This window comes from Herpailurus yagouaroundi, unplaced genomic scaffold, assembly GCF_014898765.1.
Source record: "Herpailurus yagouaroundi ecotype Mexico unplaced genomic scaffold, PumYag 208, whole genome shotgun sequence".
Classification (NCBI taxonomy): domain Eukaryota; kingdom Metazoa; phylum Chordata; class Mammalia; order Carnivora; family Felidae; genus Herpailurus; species Herpailurus yagouaroundi.
In genome coordinates, this window is record NW_024412439.1 from 7334015 (window position 1) to 7352527 (window position 18513).

At 49.6% G+C, this 18513-nt stretch overlaps 1 protein-coding gene across 1 annotated transcript in view; it reads right to left on the reverse strand.

Annotated features, from left to right (window-relative positions):
* The window catches only part of SHISA6 (shisa family member 6), a gene marked incomplete at its 5' end in the record, with an annotated part of 276670 nt that overhangs the window by 135382 nt on the left and 122775 nt on the right, over positions 1–18513 (reverse strand). Inside the window, one exon of the mRNA XM_040452935.1 lies at positions 11720–11815. Within this exon, the coding sequence (XP_040308869.1) occupies positions 11720–11815 (96 nt within the window). The remainder of the gene's footprint in view (positions 1–11719; positions 11816–18513) is intronic.

Genomic DNA, 18513 nt, shown 5'->3' on the forward strand with positions numbered 1-18513 from the left:
TCAGAGAACAAAGGGCCTTCTGAATCTTCAATGCTCTGGCTTGCTTGAGGAAACTGAGGCCTGACACAGAAAAAACTAAGTCAGAAAAACCACAGGTAAGGGGGTAATTGAGTCTCCACAGAACACCGGCTCCATGAGCCCACCCGATGCCTTTTCAGCCTTGCGGTCAGCTGCGCCAGGATCGACGCCCGGAGGACACGCTTGGTGGGGGGACATAGAGGCAGGGAGTTGCCCCTAAGTTGGCTGTGTCCACCTCTGCCCAGGGAGAAGGCGTCTACCTCGCGCAGGGACCTGCCTGGTGTGTGCCTGGTTTAGGTTTGCTCTCAAAGGCAGGAGGGGAGTAGAAAAGCACAGGAGAAGGTGGAGAGTGGTAACCAGCTAGAATTCTGACCTCAGCCTCTATTTTGTCCTCCTCTGCCCTGGGAGGATTTAGGACACTGCCTCCAACCCACCTTTCCAGGGTCATTTCCAGCTGCCTCCTACAGGCGTCCCGTGGCCCCATCACTTCCCTGTACCCCAGTAAAGGGGGTCCTATGTCCCATCCCTTTGGCCTTTCCCTTCTCCGTGTCTTTGTTCCCGAGGCATCCCCACCCACAATGCCCACCCTGCCCCACTCTTGTCACATTCTTCCTGCCCTTCGAGGGCTACCTCGGGTTCTCCACGAGGGCCATTTTAGGTCTCCTCCACTCGGAGAAAAGGCTTTCCTTCTTTAAATCCTCCCCCACGCTCCTCGGGATCGATTTTATGGCACTTCCCTTTTGTCTGGCAAGGAAGATACCTCAGGAAGCCTGGCATTGTTTTTCTCATCCTCGCTCAACCCATAGTTAAGTTCCCCCGAATTGGACAGACCCCTGTGATTCCGACATCTGGGACAGGTCGCTCAGGTCTTAGGAGGTCTCTCTGCATCCCTGTTCGGAGCTCAGGTACTCCTCTTAGGGAGGAACTCTTTCCCTCCCCAGATGCAAGACACCGTGGCGTTCGGTATGCGGCGACTTCACGGCCAGCGAATCTCAGAAATGGAGGTGACTTTGAAGACCATGTGGGGGACTGCACTTAAAGCCTCCCAGGGTAGTGCTGCTCAAACTTTCGGGTGCGTGTGAATAGCCCGGAGATCTTGCTAACATGCAGATTCTAGAATCAGCAGGTTCGGGCTGCAGCCCAAGAGTCTGCATTTCGAACCAGCTCCCAGGGGATGCCCACATGCTGATGCCAGGACTACCCCTTGAACAGTAAAGTTCTCCAGCATCTTAAGCTACCACTGCTTGGTGCTTTGCACTCTGGCACATGTTATCTCGTGCCACCTGCACAGCAGCCCTGCATGGTAGGAGGTACTAATATCTTATGGATAATAAGATGGATGTCACAAAAGTCAAGGTCACATGGCTAGCATGGGACAGAAGCAGGAGTAAAGGAACCCGTCTGACTCCAGCGACTCTCTCTTTCTCGGCACGTTCCTTCTTCCAGAACTATCTAATGAGGGAAGTTTACATCACTGTCTGGAGGGCAGGAAGACCGAGGCTGAGGCCATGACTCCAGGCAGGAAGAGCTGGGATATCCTTATCCTGCCTCATCCATGATCTGCACAGAAGTGGAGTCCCAGAGTTATATGGTTATGTTCCAGAGAGTGGTGTCCTGAGAACTGAGATCATCAGGATTCCGTCCCACTTCGGGGCCGCCATGAATCCTGGCAACCGTTCTTTGAGAGGCCACCTCCTGGCCACAGACTCCTGCTGGCGTAGGGGTGACCCAGCACTCTCCCGGACTTGAGAGCCCCATCAGCTAAGCTGTCAGGGTTCAGGAGACTCTTGGCAGTGAGCAGCAGAGAACGAGAGGAAGCCAACTGCCAACGGCTGGCTCCTGAGAAGGGAAGATTCCCAAGGTGGATGACCAGTCAGTGCCAAGCCCAATGCCAGGAAGAGGCTGCGCTGGCCACAAACCTGCCCCTGGGGCCAACTTGAGCCATGGGTCATGGCAAGAGGAAACTCAGATTTGGCACTAGCAAGAGATTAGAAAATAAGCAGAATGCAGCCCAGAGCTGGTAGAACTCTGAGCACACCAGCCTCTGGGAAAACCAAAGAGCTTGATCCTCTCTCCTCTCCCAATGGGGACTTAAAGACACACCAAGATTCAGGGTGCTGAAGGCTTTCTTTGGGCCTCCCCTCCCGCCTGAGCAGAAAAGGAGTCAGGCTGGCAGAAGCTGAGGAGCGATGCTTCACTGATGTCAATGTGCCAACAAGACATCCCTTTTGCCTCACTGCCGGAGACATCCATCTGGGTTACTCCTCTTTTGAGTAGAAGATACATGTACCCTGTAGGCGAGTTGAAATTTCCCAAGGCACCATAGTGTACTGGCTAGCACTCTGGACTCTGAAATTTCCCAAGGCAACTTCCCAGTGCATCCTGACCCCTCCTTTGCCCTGTACTATCTCTCCTCTCCTCACATCAGCCCAGAGGATTGTTCCAGCATGGCCCAGTAGCCTCTGTGGGCCCGTGGCAGCGGGCCCACAGACAAGCCTTAAATAGGGACATGTATGGTCCAGGACTCAGCAAAGATCTGATGAATGGGGATTGTTCTCAACACCATGATTTGCTGAGGCAGTGTGGGTTGGGTGACGACTTAGATGCCACATCGCCTGCCCGTGTGTGCCATTTTGACCCAAGCACTGCCCTTAGAACACGGTGAACCTGAGAGGATGGCCAAGTTATGAATTGGCTTCCTCAGGGCCTCAAAGTGGGTCTCTCATGGAGAGTAGGGTGGGCCTACCTTAGAAGTGGACCCTTGGATGGCTCAGAAAGTTGGCTCTGATGGGTATCGTGTTCCTCAGCATCCTCTGCAAGGTTTAACTGCTACCAAAACTAACCTGGGTGACGACAGAGTCCTCAGTAAGACTGAGGAGGGACATAGCACCCTTTCTGCTTCTTGGAGGTGGGGGGGGGCAGTCATGGGTGTTCTTGTTTGCAGGACCAACTTAGGAAAGAGCAAATTGTGGAACAGCTGCCTTTAACCAAAATGGCTGAACTCACAAATGGAAGTATCCAACTGAGAGCTTTCAAAGGTCCTGCCCTGGGTTTTGTTCCGCCTTATTTCTTCCTGTTTGAAGAGCAGTGATGCTGAGAAATGGATTCACCGTTCACGCACATCTGTCTTTGCTTCTGACGCAGTCCATTTTAACCAATTAACCACCGCGTGAGGTTGACTCAATTCTAAGAAAACAGGGAACCACACTGATACCCCATATTCTCCTGAGTGGGAGGCTCAGGGACAGCCTATGCGTGCTGGCCTGAATCATGGGAAAGACCACTGACTAAGGCTGAGCACACAGAGTCAAAGCCTGGTTCCCGGGATTCAGCCATTAATCAGGAGCGAGAGCATACCAAGGGAGCGGTCCCATGGCCCAGATCGGAGCGATCCGGAGACAGCTGGGATCTGTGGTGCCCCCAGCCCAGAACCCAAGAGTTCCTCCCTGTTCTTCCCGCCCACCCTGACCTATGGAGAAGTCCAGGCAAGGATGTTCCCAGGTGGCACAGGCTTCTCAGAGGCCAATCTCAGGCCGGCCAGACCCAGCCTTCCCTCTCCCCTGCTACTGCACTTTCCCCGGCTCTCTGTTGCCATGGAGACCAGATGCCTTCTGAGCTCTGTGCTTTATCTGGAGCCCAGCCTTCGAACACCTTGGGTTTAGCGAAGCCCACTCACTCCCCTGGCTCCCAGAGTGTGAAAATGACTGCGCTGGGTTTTTTTTAGCCATATGGTTCGGGGGTCCCCTGGCCACAATCCACAGGATGGTCTGCAGCCTCTTGCTCAAACCGTGGGGGTGGGGGGGCGTGGCCTGCCCACCCATTCTTTCTTTTCTAGAAGAGGAGACCACATTTCGAACCCTGTATGCCAGCCGTGGTGGCACCTGACAAACGGGCTGGTGGGAGAAGTGAGCACAGGGTCAGGGCCGCATGAGGCTCAGCCCCGCCATGGGGCTCGGGCCAGGACGGACGGAAGGCAGCCGAGAAGGACAGTTCTGGGTGGGCCTGAAGAAGTAATTCCCTGACCTCAGTGTTGATTGGCTTCTCTGCTATATTCAGGACCCACTCCCACGTTACCCCTTGGACCTTGTCATTACCAAAAGCTCTGCCCCCTCTCACACTTCACCTCCCAGCCACCACGCTGACCACAAGGCTCCGGTCCTCACTTTCCCCTGCCCTGGCTTCCTATTCCTGGTAGAATGTTGACCCAGACTCCTCACTGGCTAACACCTGTCCACACGGGTCCCTGTGAGGACCCACCTCCGGCCTCATCCCCTGCTCAGGGGGCACATGCCACCAGTCCGGCACCCTCCCTCTGGATCGCTGCTCCTCGTCCTTAGATCTGGGGACCTGAGCCTCTGTGGGACTTGGCCAGGGCTACCCACGCCACTGCCCTCCCTGCTGAGACTCCTGAACTGGTCACTTCCAGCTCTGATCTCAGCACCTGCTCGGATGCCTCCAGCTCTTCTGGATGTAGCGGGTACTCTCCTGCCGTATCCTCTGCCTCAGACCCCACGCCCGGGCTGGCTGGGCGGTGGGGTGGGCCGTTTCCAGCCTGGTCCCCAGGGAGCATCGTTTAGACAGAATGAGGAGACCCACGAAGGGTCTTTCCGCAGGCTCTGGAATGGTCAGCTTCTTGCAACTGATCTCCAGGAAGCCCCACGGCCTCTGAGCACCTGGAGGCTGGGCATGGCCAGCTTCAGACAGCAGCCAGCTCAGTCTGAGTCTCTGGGCTCTAGAGGTGGGTGTCAAAGATGCTCTGAAGCCACGCTGGCTGGGCCTGCTCGCGTGTCCTCATCAGGGCGACCAAGTGTCTCGTTCCCCTGGGACCAAACTAAGATGGCACCAGTTGGGGCAAACTGAGTTGGTTGACCAACTTCACCCTCACTCGCAGCTGATGACCTTGCCTCTCCAAGTCACCGAGCACCAATGGCATATGTCCACCTGCATGACCCCGGGGCCGTATACTCTCTGCCTCTCATCTGCGGTGGATTTCTCCGGTGGATTTGGCTCCTGGTTGAGACCAGCCCCTCCGCCTACACGGTAGATCCCATTACCAAGGACACCACTTCTGAAACACCCTCCCCCGCCCCACGTCACCGATTTTCCCGTCTCCGCTGGACCATTCCTATCAGCATGTGGATACACTGTGACTTCCCCCATCTTAAAACAAAACACAACTGTCTTTACATCACGCTCCCTTCCAGCCACCGCCCTCCTTCCTATCCCGTTTCACAACAAAACTCTACAGGGTCGTCCGCACCTGCGGTTTCTTATTCCTCTTCTCCTGTTTTCTTACTTTAAAAACCTTTTACAGCGTTCTGTCACGGGGCATTTCAGACGCATCCCCGAGTAAAGAGGCTGGTGTAACAAACCCAGGTCTTCTCATCACCCGGTCTGCCTCGATTTCGTAGAAGCACAGCCCAGACATCATCTATCCTCTCTTGCCTCCATCAGACACACGTGTGTCTCCTCCATCAGATACACATGTGCCTTCCCCATGGCTGCTCTTGCCAAGCTCACCGACGACCTCCGTGTTACCAGGTCGCATCTAGGAGTCACTGCTCAGGCCTCGGCTCATTGGACCTCTCTGTGTCTTAAACACCTGATCACTGTCCCCCTTGGGAACACCTGCTTTGCTTCCCACTCAGTTTCCAAGGCCACACACACTGCCCTGGTTTCCTTGCTTCCAGACTAGTCTCCTCCCTAGGTACCCTCCCCATCTCCCCAGCCTCTCCATATTGGGTGCCCAGCGGCTTCCTCCCGGAGCCTTGCTCACCTGGAGGCGACACTCTCCCTAGCTGATGTCATGCGGTCTCCCAGATTCACGCCCCGGAAATTCCCACATTCACATCCCCAACCTGGATGTATCTCCTGAACTTGACGTTTCCGCATGGATGATCTGATTAATAAGCATCTAAAACTTAATAGGGAGCCAGACTGAGTTCACATCACCCCAAACCTCTGCCTAAACCTTGTCCCTCCCGGAGACTTCCAGCTTCCTAGCGCTTCAAGCCAAAAACGTTTGGTTTCTCATCTTGCCTAGAATGGTAACCAGATCCTTAAATGGCCCACGGGCCCCATGTGCTGAGGCCCCCGCCCCCGCAAATCCAGACGGCTTTGATCCTCTGCCTCCTTCAGTCTGTGCCCAGATGTCATTTTTCTCTGAAGCCTTGTGGATGCTCTTGTATGAACTACAACTCCCTCCCTCTCCCTGCCTTGTCTTATTCCATAGCTCTTAACTCCATCCGGCATACTTCATACGTTTACTTCTTTCTAACATCTCACACTGGCATGTAAGATTGTCTGCTGCATCCTCCGTGGCTACGATGATGTCTGGCACGGAGCAGGTGCTCAACGTACGTGCTCACCTGAAGGAACGAATGACCATGAGTGACAGTGTCTGCCTCCTACAAAGGGGCAGTGACTTTGGAGCGCCTACCTTTTAGTAAAGGCTGCGGGGCTCTCTCTCTCTGTCCCAAACACACATACACTCTCCCTCTCTTTCTCTCTCTCTCGTGCACACCCACACGCACGCGTGTGCCTATGTGGTTCCTGGCACGGTGGAAAGGCCCGGCGAATATGGAGAAAGAGCAGAGGAGGGAACGCCCAAGTGCAGAAGACAGCCGCCATGCGTTTGCGGGCATTGCTACCACCGCGGCCCATAAGGCCTCGGCCTGGCATGGCCTGGGACACACAGGCGGAGATCCCTGGAATTAACGATACTGACACGCGGGGGATCCTGGAAAAGAATCTTTCCAGCTCTTTTGATCAGACTCCAAAACAACCAGCCCGACTGAGCTGTTCACCAAAATGCCGACGCGGAACAGGGTCCCCGTAAAGTGTGTTCATTTAGCCAGACCCTGAAAACGTATCTGAGCAGACTGAGCTTCCTTTCTGGAAGGACAGCCCCGGCTAATCCAGTGGCGGTGGCCCACTCTAGGCCCGTCTTTTTTTGGCGTGACTTCCTACCTTGCAAGATGTGTGCCTCTAAAAAGAACAACCATTGGCTATGGAGTGTTTACCACGCGTGTGCGTCCTGTGGAACCACTGCCCATACGCTGCCTCGCCACCCACCCCCTTCTCCAACAGGTAGGGTGTGTGGTGGCTGGGAGCATGATCTTTGGAAACAGGACTGGATTTGGGATGAGCCAGTACTGACCATGTGACGTTCACTCATGCAAATTACTCAACTGCTCTACTTTGACTTCTCTTTCCCCAGCAAAAGGGGGTAACAAGAGTTCACCCACGGGGTCGTCATGAAGGTGAAAATAAGACGGCATATGTCAGAGTGCCGGAACATTGTAAGTGTTCGGCAAATAGCCTTTATCATTGGGATTTCACTGTGGCAGCCTCGGAGATGTTGTTTCCCTAAAGACAGCTCTGGGGTCCTGCGTGGGGGTCGGGGAGATCCTATCTAATGAACAGAGGAAAGGTTTTAGGGGGAACTTGGTCTAAACTCATGGTCACTCTGATCCGCATTTTCCTTGGCCTTGACTTCCATTTCTCCTAAGGCATCGGCAGGGAGGAGGTCAAAGGAAGAAATCAGAGCAGCGGGCACATGGAGAAGTAGCTCCTTAGAAGAAGGAGAAAACAGGGGCACCTGGGGGGGCTCAGTCAGTTGAGCGTCCAACTTCAGCTCGGGTCATGAGCTCATGGTTTGTGGCATCGAGCCCCGCGTTGGGCTCTGCGCTAACGGCACGGAGCCTGCCTGAGATTCTCTCTCCCTCTCTCTCTCTCTGCCCTCCCCCTCTCAAAATAAATAAACTTCAAAGAAAAGAGGGAGAAGAAGAAGAAAGGGAAGAGTGAGAATTATAAAAGGCAGAGCACAGTCAGGCAGTTAGAAAGTCCTGAAAAGGGGCATCAGTACAGAGTGTGGTACCTGTGAGCCCAAGGCGGTGCTATGCCCCCTAGGAGGTTGACCAATGACTGCATGGTCCCCTAGGGGTCTCCTAACAGGACAGAGATGGAACAGGGGATTTTGGCGGTTATGAAGCCCCCAAGGCCAGATTTCCATTTCTTCTGATGTCTCCTCACCTTTGCAAGCCCATTAGCCAAAAAACATCCCCTTGTTTAGGCTTTGTCTCAGAGGGTTTCATTCCCTGTGCACCTATGGATCTCATTCTACAATAGCATCCCCAACCCCCAACTCTCTGAATTTGGAGGAGCGGCCACCGAAGCTAGAGTGCACTTCTCTCTCCACAATGCCTCTGGGGCCTTTGACATGGCAGACAGGACTGGAGGCATCCGAGCTTCCAGAGAAGGTTCCAGACACCGTTTGGAATAGGGACGGTCAATGCACGATTCTCAGATAATCAGAATCTGATAGAAATACCTGTGCAGTTCAGTGATGCAGGTTGGTAATGCGATGGTATTACCTTCTAAAGCAGGAGTTAGCTACCCCATTAGTTCTGAGCGTCACAGTGGGGCCACACGGCAGCCGGGTGCCATCAGAAGGCCTAATGCCAATGTAGTAGGAAGAAGGGAAAGTGGGAATTAAGGAAAAGGTCCCCAGCAGGCCGTAGGGGTGAAGCAAAAAGAAATAAAGAGAAAAAGAAAAAGAAAGGAATGAAACATACATGATATACAATTTGGAGTGGCTACCTTCCCATGGGGCATTAACATGGCACCACTTGCCTTATGGGCACCACTCAGAGCCGAGCTTTGGGTTGCTCTGCTGGAAGGGAGCATGAAGCTTGGCCCTTTTCCAGAGACCCAGGCTGTGTGCAAAGAAAGAGTCCCGATATCAGAAGGGGGGACTCCGTTTCCTCAGCTCCTCCCCGAGCCCCAGTCTCTTTGCTCATGAAACTTTAATTGTTTTCTCAATTGGAAAATACACGCAGGGTACATTCCTGGAGAGGGGAGGTTTCAGAGGCCTTGATGGAAGGGAACGGAAGAGAGGATCTGGTAAGGGTGTGGCTGGGGGACCCGCCACGTATGCAGAGGGGGAGACGCAGGCAAGCTAAGATCAGGGCGAGCAACCAGCATCAGCAAAGCCCCACACCCATGACAGGGTACAGTCTCCCCGGTGACTGAGACCCAAAGGACAGACAGGGATAGAGAATCCCCTTTACGCTGCAGCTTTGTGTCCACTGCCTGATAAACGCATGGTCTGGCTGCGGCCCCATGTCCCCCACTCTCGTCCTTTTCTATCCTGCTTCGTTCAGGATACAACCCCCCCTTGTATTTCTTGACACCCCAACAAAGCTTCTACCTCAGAGCCTTCCTGCTGCCTCTGCCTGGGATGCGGGTCTCTGCCCAATTACCCCCTTATCCAAGCTGCTTCCTGCCGCGGCCTTCGGTTTTCCCCCTGCTCTTAATCATCGAGAATTTATTTTGTCTGCTTCGCCCAACGGAATAGGAGTTTTCACAAAAGCAGATTCCGTTTCATCGACTTCTGAATATTGCTTAGCACATGGCGAGCCTCATGAAATATTTATTTGTTGAATGAATGTATGAGCCCCAAGCCATAACATTATATACATATAATATATATATATAACATTTATATATATATATAGTTTATATATATAGTTTTATACAGTATTTATATTTATAATATATAAGTAATATTTATAACATTTATATATAGATAGTTTATATAAATAGTTTTTATATAATATTTATATTTATATATAAATATATTAAACACTTATATATACATAAATAGTTCTTTTGATGAGCTGACATTTCAGGTTAGACCACCTACAAGGGATAGGGGTAAGGGTGGGAAACCACTGCAGCTGAAAAGCCTTGGTAAGAGTTGCTGTGTTCTGTTGGGAAAACTCAGATTTGGGGGCACCTGGGTGGCTCAGTCGGTTAAGCGTCCGACTTCGGCTCAGGTCGTGATCTCTCACAGCTCGTGGGTTCGAGCCCCGCGTTGGGCTCTGTGCTGACAGCTCAGAGCCTGGAGCCTGTTTTGGATTCTGTCTCTGTGTCTCTCTGCCCCTCCCCTGCTCACACCCTGTCTCTCTCTCTCTCTCTCTAATATAAATAAACATTAAGAAAAAGAAAGAAAGAAAAATTCATATTTGTAGCTTTGAAGTAGGAGTGCAGTAGTCAACCCCCAGAATGGCCCCCAGAGATCCCTGTGTGGCTCCCCCCCCCACCCCGCCATCTGTAATAAAGCTGACTTGTGTAAGCAAGAAGATATTGAGAAGATGACAGAATGTAACCCACAGGCTTGGTGTCATAATAGACACGCGGCCTTCTTTCTTTCTTTTTCTTGGATCGCCCACTCTGGGGAAGCCCAGCCACCATGTTGTCAGGACACACAAGGTAGCTCATGGAGAGAACGTCACGGGGAGGAACTGAGGCCTCCTGCCAACAGCCAGTGCGATGTGCATGAACGATTCTGGAAGCAGGTCCTTCCACCCCGGTCAAGCTTTCAGATGAGGTAGCCCCTTGCTGCAATGTCGCCAGGAACCTCGTGAGAGACGCCCACCCCAGAAGCATTCAGTTCAGCTGCCCCCGAATTCGGGACCCGCTGAAGCTACGGGACATGATATGTGTTTGCTATTGTCTTAAAACGCTACATTTCAGATGTGTTCGTTTCACAGCGATAGGTGATTATCGCCAAGCAGATGACGTGGGGGCTGGCCGTCCTAGGTTTGAGCCGATATGCGTAGGACTAGGATGATGTCTTTCATCCATTAACTGTGCAGCCCCACCGCCCTTCTGGTCCCAGTTTGATTCTGCGACTTTGAGTAGCCACAAATGCCACCTGTATCCTCAATAAACTTTATTTAGACACAAAGAGACACAACAGAAAATACATACACAGATACAGATTTGTTTGTTTGTTTGTTTGTTTTTTTTTTTCTCTACAGGGTGAACAAACATCACACAGGGAATTTAAAAAGTCGTTGCATGGAATGTACGAAAAACTCGCGAAGTTCCTTGTTCGCTCACACTTAAAAGAGACACATATTGCGGAAGAAGACAGGGATCGTTCCATCCCTACAACAGAATTCACAGTTGGTCTATAACAGTACACAGGTGTCAGGAAGGTAATCGGAGGAGTCAGGGATTCAGTTATTTGATAGGACAGAATGCTCACAACACTAGGAGGGCTCTGTTTAAACAAAAGACAGAATCGAGGACTCCATACACCCCCCCCCTCCCACCCCCGGACAGATGCTCTGCAAGCTGTCGGCTAGGTCATAAAGCAGCTCAGCAGAAATGCCACGTTAGCGTTCCTCTGGAGGTCGGAAGGGCTGCGTGACCTCTACCTTTGTGTCCACACCACAGAGAGATTGTGTACAGAGACACATGTAGGACACAGCAACTCTCGCCATGCACGCTGGCTTAGAAACCCACGGTGCGGACCGTTGACGTACATCGGTTTATAAAATGTGGCTTTACAAAGGAAAAGGAGGAAGAACCAAGAGGAGAACACGCTTCGCATCTGCCGGCAAGGTTTCTCGCCACTCTGCCTGCGGTCCCTCCCGCTGGGGGGACGGGGCAGGGGCGGGCTGGGGGGGGGGGGCGTCTCTTGCAAGTCTATGGGCCCTCTAAAAGTCACACCTGGGACCCGCCTTCCCGTCAGAAGCCACATATGTCACCAGGCCACGCTGCAAGGGGAACCCCCCTCAACTTATTCCTGTCCCGGAACGTTAGCCTCCTCCAACATCACCTTCCCATTTCAGCTCGGGGCTCCCCTAGGCAACCTCTGTATTTTAGTAAAAAATGGTTTCCACTGTACCCTTCGTGTGTCCTCTTCCTAACGTGACAAATCCAGATGAGATGAAGTTATGGAGATCGGGTCCTCCACTTCGGTGGGTATCCTTCCCATAATGTCCTGCAAGAAGACGGGGCACAGTTACCTGGTGCACCCATGGGCACCCGTCGCTGCAGCTCCCCCAGAGGCAGTGAGGAAGTTCATTTCCGAACCAGCAGCTGAGTCAGAAGGTAGCAGCCGTCAAGGAGAAATACGTATATCATTTTATAAACACGTATATCGTGTAATATATATACAGTGTATATAAAAAGTATATAGATCAAGTATATATACACGTAGGTGTGTATATATATATATATACACACACGTGTGTACATATATACGTAATTGTGTATATACACATATATATGTATATTATATGTGTATATACACATATAAGTGTGTGTGTGTACATATATATATATATATATATATATACACACATATATATATACGCAACTGCACAACAAAGACAATTCTGGGAAGGTTACATGGAAAACAGAGTGGGGGGGAAAGGAACAGGTGGCTAGATTTTGGCATTTCTGGCCGAGCGCACCAGAACATCAGTCTGTTTGCCCGACCATCGTCACCTCTGCCCTAGCTTCCCTCTTTCTCCATCTCGCCTTAGTCATTGGTTTCCTCTCTTTCCGAAGCACGGAGGCATGGGTCTGTCTGGTGGGGACAGCTCTCTGTATGTGCCTCTGCTTAGAAGTCCCATCACATCCTAAGGAACTACAGTCTCACGGCTTAGGAGAGATCCAGAATGGTGGTTGTAAAACACTGGGAAAATAGTTACTGCTTTCCCCTCTTGACTTTTCTGCAATAAGATCTTATTCTGTGCCAGCCCCACGTGCCCATCTACCTGCGGGGCTGGACCGAGGAAAGGTCGGCGCGGGCTCAGACCCTGGGCGAAGAAATCCACAGAGAAAGAGAGATACATTCCTCTTCTGACATTCAAAACACGATTTCACAAATGTTCTTGAAACGCAGGTGTTGTAAAGAAAGAAAGGACTCCGTAAATGCCATCCTGAGGTATATACACAGGAAAATGGAGAAGAGCCACATTTTTGTCGTATTTGTACAAGAGTGCATTAAAAACTGTACCTGGAACTAACACAATGTGCAGAAGTACCTAAGACGTAATGGTAAGTTCAAAAGTGGACAGAAAATGCTATATCAAATATGACCACAGTGCCGTAAAAAATTCAAACCAGCGCATTAAAAAAAAACTGAAAGAAAACACATCTGATACTCACAACTGCCCTCAGATCATTGGAACTTGAGTCTTACTTCTCTCCTTTCAACGTTTCCATATTTTCCAAGTTTTTCCCCCCTTTAGTAAGTAGGTCAGTTTTATAATACAACTAGGTAAAATAAATTTCTAATGAAAAAGCTGCTTGGTAATTGCAAAGACAACCCAAATCACATTTTTTTCTTAAGAGGGCACCCTCTCAATTAGCAGATCTCAAACCTAGGTGCATGCTGGAACCATCTGGAAGCTTTTAAGAATGCAAATGTCAGACACAACTCCAGGGGTTCTGATTCCGTTGGTGAGGGTCTGGGCTTACAAACTCTGAGAGCACTGTCTTAGCCCCTCAGGAACTTAAGAGAATCTTGCCACCATTTCTGCGATGCCCTCCACTCTAGAATAGATACCCATTCCTCAGGGTCCACAGCCTCCCAAAAGGAGCTCTCTCGCTGTAAAATAGTGCGGTCACAACCCAGAATTTGATAGAATGGGATTATTTGATAGAATGGGAGCTGGGCTAAGAGGCTTCAAGCTATGTCACAGCTCCAGAAACCAGCCTCTAGTACCTGGAGAAATGCATCCTCATCAGGGGTCAGCAGGGAGGGGGTGTCTGGAAGGGTGAGCTGCAGGGAGGGAGGGAACCCTGTCCTGTAACAAGGCCACTTTCTCCCCAACCCCACCCCCACCCCCAAGCAATGACAGGGCAAGAAAAAGGAAGTAACAATTCAGAACGGTCATAAATTTGGACCTCATTAATTCAGAACCTGCGATACATCCTGCAGAATTTGGGCTGGCATATTTTTGTGCTCTTTTATAAATAAAATTTTTGATAAACAAATCAATACTGGGGAAGATAGAACATAAACAGTGCGTGTGCTACTTACAAATCATTTCTTATCTGTCAGCTGGAACGAGGTCCCTTGGGACTGAGCGGTGCCCTAGCACTTTGGGGCTCTGCTGGTTTAACGAGCAAGTTTTCTGATCACCTACTATGCACCAGGCAGAGAGACAGAGCCTCTGAAAACACGGGGTCAGGGTTTCGGGAAGGGGGCGGGGGTTGACATCATAGCAGCGAATGTTTTGTAGTATAATGCGGCTTACAGAAATTTTTCACATGTACTACTTTTTTAATATAAAAAAATTTTTTTTAATGTTTATTTCTTTCTGAGACAGAGAGAGACCGAGCATGAGTGGGGGAGGGGCAGAGAGAAAGGGAGACACAGAATCCGAAGCAGGCTCCAGGCTCCGAGCTGTCAGCACAGAGCCCCACGCGGGCCTCGAACTCACCAATTGTGAGATCATGACCTGAGCTGAAGTCGGTGGCTCAACCGACTGAGCCACCCAGGCGCCCTCTGTTTTCTGAAAACTTTAACCACTACCGCATACGTATGTTGTCTGGGATTATTATTGTTCCCCCATCTACTGATGGAAAAAGGACCAGAGGTAGGTAATGAGGCCAGTGCAGGCACCCAGTTTCTCCCACCACAAACCACATGTTCCCTCCATCATGCATACCTGGCTTCATCTACTCCCCACAAGAGCCTTGTGGAAAAGTCACGTTCCCAAGTTCACGGAGCTAGTTAGCGGTAAATCCTGACTCCCCAGGCTCCCACCTTTGTACACGTCTGACACGAGCCACCTCACCTGGTGGTCTGAATGGTCACAACTGTGCAGCTGTGACTCTTCCCTGAGACTTCAACCCAATGGAAACACTCACTCAGGAGCAGTCTACCTGGTGACGAGTAAGTTCATAGAAGTTGGAGTTCAGGTTCCAACAAGCTTCAGTACGGAGGCTTGGCGTTGGGTAGAGAAAAGATATGATGAGGGGTCAGGACCAAGAGCGGGTGACAGGAGCAACGAATTCTATGGGCAAATCGGTTTGGAAAATATTGAGTTATGTGAAATGAAAAGTAACCATGGAAACCAAGGCTAGGGACCAATGAGCACCCACGTCTCCAGGGAACCCTTACATTTTTCAAAGGTATCTCTCAGGACGCATGTTGGGAAAGAAAGCAGCCAGTGACACGGAGTTGGAGAAGACAAGGTGAGAGCTTCAGCTTTTGTTGGAGCTGCGGTCTTCAAACTTGAGCACAGCAAGCTCACGGGGCGGTACCCAGATTGCTGGGCCCCAGCCCCAGAATTCCTGACTTACTAGGGTCAGAGGTAAGTTCATGTCTGACAAGTTCTCAAGTGATGCTGATGATGGCCGCAGGTCCAGGGACCACACTTTATGAACCACCGTGTTAGAACTACCGACGGGTCCAGCTTGAGCTGGGTACAGGGCCAATGTTAGCGGGGGTGGGGTCAAGGTCTAGAATGCCTTACATTTTGTGTCTCCTCGAGAGGAACAAATAGTTTTAGCATGAACAAGGGTAGCATGATGGGAAGAACAATCGGTAAACGCACTGCTCTCTCCACCATCACCACATCTGGAAGTCCAAAGTCACAGGGACAGCACTGAGGTTCAAGTTCAACTGTCCCCCTGGCAGGAGGCAGGTGGAAACTAAAGAGAGACCTGGGGCAGGGTTCCTGGAGTCGTGCAATGGTGGTGACTCCGGTAAGGAAGTGACTCTGAGTAACTAGAGGGAAAGCTTCTTTGTGAAGGAGATCTGCCGCAAGAAACAGGAGGGGGAAGTGAGGTAACATCTGAATGGTGATTTCAGTAAGATGTGACAGCAGTCGGCTTCTGTGAAATTAGACCAACAGCCAAGGGAGGGAAAGAAACTGAGCAGGACGGTTTGCCTGGGCTGTAAATACAGCCAACAGAGCGCGTCCTGAAGGAGACCAGTCAAGTAAAGTCAAGGGCACTCGGTGGGGAGGAGGACAGAGAGACAGAAATGCTGGGAGAGGACAGACAGACAGGACAACTCCAGGAGTTTCCATCGATGCCCGACAGTATTCCCAGAAGAGACACAGAAGGGACAATTCAGAAGCAATGATTAAAAGTTAATAGATTTTCGTTTTCCTGAGCAGATGGCAAGACTTCAGTCTTTAGATCAAAAGACAAAAGGCAAGATCAAGCATCACACTATATATGAGAAGGGACCAAAGTCCAGATATACTCTAGTGAAATGGCTTTCAAAAAAATAAAGGAGGGGCACCTGGGTGGCTCGGTCAGCTGAGCGTCTGGCTTCGGCTCAGGTCATGATCTCACGGCTCATGGGTTCCAGCCCCACATCAAGCTCTGAGCTGACGACACAGAGCCTGCTTTAGATTTTCTGTCTTCCTCTCTCTCTGCCCCTCCCCCACTCGTTCTCTCTCTCTCTCTCTCTCTCTCTCTCTCTCTCTCTCTCAAATAAACATTTAAAATTAAAAAATAAATAAATAAATGGGGCACCTGGGTGGCCCAGTAGGTTGAGCATCTGATTTCGGCTCAGGTCATGATCTCGCGGTTCGTGAGTTCAAGCCCCACGTTGGGCTCTGTGCTGACAGCTCAGAGCCTGGAGCCTGCTTTGGATTCTGTGTCTCCCTCTCTCTGCCCCTCCCCCATTCACGCTCTGTCTCTCTCTGTCTCTCTCTCAAAAATGCATAAACATTAAAAACCTTAAAAAAATAAAGGAAAAAAATGAATAAATAAGTTAATTAAAATTTTAAAAAATAAGGGAAAATATCATCTTTATAAAACACTTGAAAAAGTGGGGGAGGGGAAGTGAGGCAAACTTTTGAAGAATTTTGAGACTTTTATTTCCATAGAGACAGACACTGTTCACGGAAGAACACATACTCTGGACCAGGCTCACAAGTTCAAACCTCTCTGTCTGTTTTCTCAACCGCAAAAGAAAAACAGTAATGTTTGTTTCATCGGTTGTTGAGGAGATTAAATGAGGTAACATATATAAGGTGTTTAGAACAAGGGTAACTTTGCTAATATTTTTCAGTAGAGATGTTTGGACTCCATTCCTCCAAAACTCATTGAAAATAATTAAAAGAAAAAAGAATAGAAAAAAAATTTCCACAAGGGAAAAAAATACCAGACTTTTCATTTACTAGAGGTGGAAAATACACATCCACAACCACATACAGAAATACAAAAAAAAGAGTTAAGTATCCGACTCTCGATTTAAGCTCAGGTCACGATCTCACAGTTCCTGAGTTGGAGCCCCCCCATCGGGCTCAGTGCTGACAGCGTGGAGCCGGCCTGGGATTCTCTGTCTTCCTCTCTCTCTGCCCCTCCCCTGTTCATGTTCTCTCTGTCTCTCTCTGTCTGTCTGTCTCTCTCTCTCAAAATAAATAAGTAAACTTTAAAAGAAAAAGAGAGAAAGAAAAGGAAAGAGAAAAGAAAAATGAAAAGAAAAGAAAAGAATAAGAAAATCAATTCAAAGGGTACTAAAGGCCAAGGCATGAAAAACCAAACCTTAAATCTGCTAGAAAAGAATACTGGACAATCCGTTAATGATCACAAAGCAGGGAAGGATCTTGAAACAAGGAGAAAAAGGCACAGACTCAAGAGGAAACAAAGTGAGCGTTTTTAAGCCACGAAACATCAAAAAACTGTAAGCCAAAGGCTAGAAATATATATTTATGTGAATATCCAAGACTCCTAGAGAACTTCACATTAATAAGAAGCTGAAAGAACCCAACAGAAAACGCAGCCTTAAGAGATGAATAGACAAGTCACAGCAGAGAAGACCCGAAGGGACGATACACACACAGAGTGGCCTTCAATCTCACAAGTAATCAGGGAAATTCAAATTAAAGCCATAATGAGATATCATTTCATACCCAGCAGACTGGCAAAAATGAAAATGCCCAACGCAACCAACTCAGATAAGCAGGAACATGAACTCTTGGACATAATGCTTTGGAAAGAACTTTAGCAATGGCTAATAAAGTTGAAGATGGATATAGTGTAGAACCAGCAATGGCCCCTTTTGGTAGATAAATCCTCACACATGTGCATGAGGAGACAGGCAAGAGCCATGTTCATATCGGTATTGTTTGTAATAAAGACAGAACGGGGGGCGCTCTCTATTCCTACCAAGAGAAAAAATGATAAATAATGGTATACTCATACGATGTAACCCTATTCGACAGGGCAAACGAAATGAACCAGAGCTGTAAGTAGCAAAGGGGGGGGGGATTGTCAGTTCCTAATGTTGAGTACACTAAGCAAGCTGAGGAAAACCAGGATGCCATCATACGGGGAGAGTTATAAAACATGCAGTACAACACTCTATATTGTTTCAGGATATGTGCACATGTAGTGTCAATACAAGTACAAAGAGATTCAGGGAAATGATAAATACTTCAAAACAGATACTTCTGGAGGTAGGGAGTGGAATGTAATTGAGGAAGGAAGGGTATATGAGGTGCTTGTGTGTTTTAATTCATATGCTGGGTAGTTGAGGACATAATTCACTGTTAAGTAATTATTGTTATTTTATTTGTTAGATGATGGATGGATGGATGGATGGATGGATGGATGGATGGATGGATGGGTATGTGGATGGATGGGTGGGTGGTTGGGCTGGTGGGTGGATGGATGGGTGGATGAGAAAAGGAGTAAGTGAATGAATGGAATGAATGTGTA